Here is a 5,904-nt window from a genome sequence, read left to right on the forward strand (position 1 = left end):
TTTTTAATAGCAAACATTTTTAGTATACAAATAAAAACTAATTCTCCAATTTACAATAAAGAGAAAAATGGTTTAGAAACATTATTATTATGTCTAGGCATAAAAATAATTAATTAAAATTATGTCTAGACATAATTTTAATTCGTCAAAGTAAAATTTGATGAAAATTGGATGGCACACCGTTTTACTTTTCAATAGCATAAATAATATTGTACTCGATATAAAAGTTTCGAAAAATAATTGTCTAAGAAAAATTGCGATTTTTATTAATGAATTAAAATTATGTCTAGACATAATAAAAATGAATTAAAATTATGTCTAGACATAATTTTAATTCATCCAATTTTTATTATGTCTAGACATAATTTTAATTCGTCAATTTTTATTATGTCTAGACATAATTTTAATTCATTTTTAAGAATCGCAATTTTTCTGAAGACAATTATTTTTTTGAAATTTTTATATTGAGTATAATTTTATTTATGCTATTAAAAAGTAAAACGGCATGCCATAGACCGCAGCCTTACTTATTTATTTTTGTGTTTAATTTATATATAAGAACAATCGTTGAAGAATAAATCAGTTTGAAAAATATATGAGATTAATATTGCATACGTATATAATATAATTATAAATTATAATACAAAGTATATAAAAACATATACATGTAATGCGTACTTATTTTTAATGTTAGTCATTTTTCTCATTTTTTTTGTTTTCTTCCTTTTATATGCGTCACTTTTTTACTCATGATATGTCACAAAGTCACTTGGTACAACCTTAAATGTTTTGAAACTGCCACTTAAAAATAGCTGCATCTGGCATCTGCGTAGAACTGTATGAAATTCATCATGAGTATGAGCACACTTGTGTTCTTCCGCCATATAGTATCTTCGATGGGAAAAAATCATCTTCTTGTACTTGTTGCACGTACTATACACAGAATTGTGTTCGCTTTTCGTGATCAGTTAAGACAAGTTTCTGTACTGGCGTGAAATGATACGAGTACCTGTTATCAGCTCGCAATATTCTCCAAACCATACTTTGGGATAGCTGTAGCTATGACGCTGGCCATTTACGGTAGGATCATTATTAAACATCATCTAACGGCGTATCACACTTATGTACAATGTGTTACTTCTTCAACACAAAATTCTTACTTTTACTATAACTTTCTAATAAAGCATTTTAGAATCTTGTTTGTGTTTATATAATATTTTTTTCTTATTTCTGCTCATAAAACATTCTATTAAAGTTTGTCCGAAAAAACTTGGAACACCCTGTATTGTTAAGGTCAAGATCATAGGAACTGATTCCTCTATTATAATTATCCAAGTAAACAAAAATAATAGTATATAAAATTTAAAATCTAAAATATTTTGCTTTCTTTCTTTCATAATAATTGTAATACAATTAGTAATAATAATAATTTATAAATTTTCACGATCAGATAGGAGGAAGTAACAAATAATAGACCTCATTTTGCGTGGACAGTTGGAAACTCTATCCATGTAATTAATTTCCCATACAGCATAGAATATGCAAGAAATGTGCTATAAACAATCTATAAATATTTTAATATTCCACGGGTCATTCAGAATATTCTGTAGAAGTTCTATAAATATACCATAAAATTTTGTCCATTCGGAATATTAATAGAATATTCTACAAATGTCTAATAAATATAGTACATTTAAAAAATGCATAGAATGTTCTATAAATATTTTGACAAATATAGAATATTTGGAATATTTACGGAACATTTTGTTAATATTTTTAAACATTTATAGCATGTGCTATGAATATTCTGAAAAACTTTTCTAGAATTGTTATAAATATTTCAATAATAATCTGTGAACATTGCAATGAACATGAAATATTCAGAATATTAATAGAATATTTTTTACATATTAGTAGAATATTTTTAAAATAATCTATAAACATTTTAGGAAAAATATTGAAAACATTCTAATTATTCTAGGAATATTTAAAGAATATTTTGGAACATTATATAAATATTCTGGAAAGCATTAATAAAAACTTTTAAGAAATCCGAGACCCTTGCGAGCTAACGAAGGGGAAGCGTAACGAGACCGCGAGAGAGTCCCCAGGTAGGAAACGCCGATACTCGAGAAACGGGCCAAGACTGGCACGACTGTCGGCTTGCCGACGTTCAATGCTTAAGCCTGGCCCAACTATTACCCGAATTTGGGTAGCCGAGGCTTGGCAAGCAAGTGCCGCCCAATATTGGGCCAAAGCTTAATAGCCAATCCTTATTCTTTATCATTATTATTAGATTTACAATTTTCTTTTTAAAAAAATTATTAAAAATATATAATTTTATAAAAAAATTTCATAATGAGCCGGCACTGGTTTCTGACATTCACCCGACATTGAAAAATATTATATCATTTATCTAATTCAAATTTTATTACTCTTTTTAAACTGAATTTGTTTCTTAAGGAGGTTCGATGGCTTCATCGGAGGGAGTAGTGGGACGCGGGGGTTCTGGAAACAGCGCACTAGCGTTTGAAGTAGTGGGAATGAAGGGGATTGCTCTGATTGGTCGCCGCGTGTATAATGCGTGCTGCTGTTCACGTCGTTCACGACCATGACAGTCTATGCAGATGAAAAATCAAGCAATTTATGCTTTAATAATTAATTTTTCTACGAAATGTGCGGTAACCTTCCCCTTTCTTTCGCTCATTTATTTGTAAATTATTAAGTTACATGTGCAAATTTCTTTTTCTTTATCATTTGCATTTTTTCTTGCACTTATTTCATTCTGAAGGTATATGCAATATGTCATTTCTCATAAAAACCATAAGAACCTATGTTAAAAATGCAGCCAGTTTCATGCAATTTTAATATGTTGTTCTGGAATGCAAAATAGAATTATGTGAATTTTTTGGGAATTTTTCACCGTCCCGTTTTGAAATAAATCTACTCCTAAAATTGTACTTTTTAGGTTTTTGGAGTAGATTTTTTTCAAAACGGGACGGTGAAAAATTCCCAAAAAATTCACATAATTCTATTTTGCATTGCAGAACAACATATTAAAATTTCATGAAATTCTCTGCATTTTGTTGTAGCCATCGAACCACCTTAAGATGATTTTTGAAAAATTATATATTTGCGCTGGTTATGACATATGTAGACTACATATAACGCTTACATCAAATTAAGAAGTAGTCTACCACGTAAGGCAGTTGGCTCACGATGCAGAGGTCCCGAGGTTCCTAGTTCGAATCCCATCAAGGTAAGTGTGTTTTTCAAATACGAGAAAATATTTATAATCATAGACTGCATCTTAAGAAACAAATTTAGTTAAAAAATAGTAATAAAATTTCGAAATAAATAATTTGTTTTATGTCGGGTGAATATTAAATATATACAGAATATGCGATATCCCATTTTTAATGTTCCTAAAATAATCTATAAATGTTCTATAAATATATTTTGCATATATAAAAAAATTATGATTATGCGGAAAAATTTATAAAACATTTGTAGATTATTCGAGAATATTTACAGAAATTTCTAAGGACATTCAAAGCGGGACATTACATGTTCTTTGCACATTTATAAATCATTCATAGAAAATTCATGAATATTCTAAAGAATATTTATAGAACATTCATGGAATATTTTATGCTGTATGGGTTATTTATTACTAATATTAAGATATGTAAGTAATACATTATTTAACAAAAAAGACACACGTAAATCTTGCATTTTTTATTATTAATTTTTAATTAAAAAAATATATTTTCTCAAAACTTTTAAGACATCAAGGCGTTAGTAAGAACTTTGATCGTATGTTAAAATCAGAGCTATCAATCTGTAATTGTATCTAAATAATGTTTTACACACTTATATATAATTATATGTAGGTATCTATATTTGATCTATGTCGCGGAGACAAGAGGAGCTTATTGCAAAATCTAGTTTATTTTACGTCTTGCCCAGGATATCCTTAAAGGGACATTAATGCGGAGAAATGCAGGATTACCTTTTGACAGTGGCACAATCACCTCGTTCCGCGCTAAGCAGGAAATGCTTTTCGACCGGGCCAAGAATATAGTCAATGGGCGCCTGTAACGATTGCACCGAAGGCGGTCTTGCCTCGTTTGATAGTAGATCCTGCTGAGATTCGGACGGATCCATTTTTTTCTAACGTATCCTCGAAAAGATATTTACGAGCTGCTGAAACTGTTGAAATCATAAAATTCTTCTCATTTATTAATAGTTATTTGTGTAACAAGTGAGGTAAGATGGAAATTAAGGCGAGTGCGGTAACCGCACCCGGGAATTTTCATCTTTACACACGACTACACTCCCTATTTTATGTTGCAAGTGCCTGAAAAGTGGTCTATCACGCACGCGTAGCGTGCGTAATGGGGCACTTTCTATGCACGTGTTGCATAAAATACTTTTTTATTCACTTAAAATTATAAACCCTTGTATAATTTTCAAAATTCTGAAATTGGAATTATGCAGAATGTTCTGGAATTACCGAATGTCTTTTTTCAATTTCTCTCAACAACCAGATTTTTTGGTTCAACGCGAAATTGATTTATTTGCAACAAAAATGTAGAGTTAGTTGTACTTTTTGAATAATAAGTAATGCAAAATAAGAAGTGAATTAATTATTCGGTAAAGAAATGACAAGCTTATAGTAAATAGTACTCGATAAATTAAGTTTCCCTTAGCTGTGGCGTATATACCGGAGTTACCCTATCGTATACTACTTTATAATGTAGCTGGGGCATTCCATGCCAAATCACCGAGGATTTTTCTCGATCATTTTTGATTTGGCGGAAATTTTTTGTTTTTATACTAAATGTAAGTAGCTTCCATAATTTTTTTTAGATTTTTATCTCTACCCACACTCAAGTTATGGATTTAAAAAAAAAATACAGTTTTAAATTTCAAATGCGCCTGTAACTTTAAGAAGGAAAAAAATATTTTAAAAAATGAGGTAATCTTTTTTTTTTTATTTTTCATTGTACTTTAAAAAAAAATCGAAAACATTTTTAATGGACAATATGACTGTTTTTTTTTAGGATTTAAGTAAAAAATATTTTTGCTTCCTTATAGAGTCCAGGCCTGTCTAACTGCTCGAAGCGAAGGAGCCACTGCTCCCACTCTTACCACTTCAGACTTCCCCCACCATCCAGTAGTATCGGGGCAGCGGTTTCTCGCAGCATGAGTAGAAGTAGAATAGCTATATTCGATGGCTTTATGCGTAACTAAGAATACGCATACAGAGCACAAGTGCGTGTCATATTCTTATTTACGCATAAAGCAATATAACTGAGTATGGTATTGATGGTGATATCTCGGTATATATATGCGATTTTTTCAGAATATAATATATAATATAAATTAAATAAAAGTAGGCTTTCCTGAATAAATCAATAAGTAAAGGAAATAAGGAGGCAATAGGAACCAAACGCGGTAATTAATGCGCAATCAAATTATCGTAACAATAAATATATTATAATAAAAACGGACGTTTCGACACTTTTTTGTGTCATCTTCAGCGTAAAGAAAATACATGATGGTCCCGAAGATAATACATAAAATTCGACGAAGTTGATCTACATAATTCAATCAGGCGCAGTCTAAATTCACGACAATAATACATAAAAATGAATCAAATCGGAGCAGGTAACGCGTGAACCAAAAGTGTAAATAGAAAATAAAAACTATGAGCCAAATAGGTGCAGTCAACGAGTAAAACAAAAAGTGTAAATTAAAAATAAATTCCACAATAAACTTTGTAAAGCTATATCCACACAAACTTGCATAGGTGCATAACCATGCGCATAACGAAACGGATTGGTCTATTTCTTTATGCACATGCGTATGGACCAATCAATTCTTTTATGCTTATGTTTA

At 30.2% G+C, this 5,904-nt stretch overlaps 1 protein-coding gene across 1 annotated transcript in view; it reads right to left on the reverse strand.

Moving 5' to 3' along the window:
• The window catches only part of LOC112461771 (transient receptor potential protein-like), a 96,010-nt gene extending 91,798 nt beyond the window's left edge, over positions 1 to 4,212 (reverse strand). The window contains exon 1 of the mRNA XM_025027149.1: positions 4,013 to 4,212. Within this exon, the coding sequence (XP_024882917.1) occupies positions 4,013 to 4,167 (155 nt within the window). The 5' untranslated portion in view covers positions 4,168 to 4,212. The remainder of the gene's footprint in view (positions 1 to 4,012) is intronic.
• Positions 4,213 to 5,904: the final 1,692 nt, after the last annotated feature.

This window comes from Temnothorax curvispinosus, unplaced genomic scaffold, assembly GCF_003070985.1.
Source record: "Temnothorax curvispinosus isolate PA1 unplaced genomic scaffold, ASM307098v1 QBEX01011751.1, whole genome shotgun sequence".
Lineage (NCBI taxonomy): Eukaryota > Metazoa > Arthropoda > Insecta > Hymenoptera > Formicidae > Temnothorax > Temnothorax curvispinosus.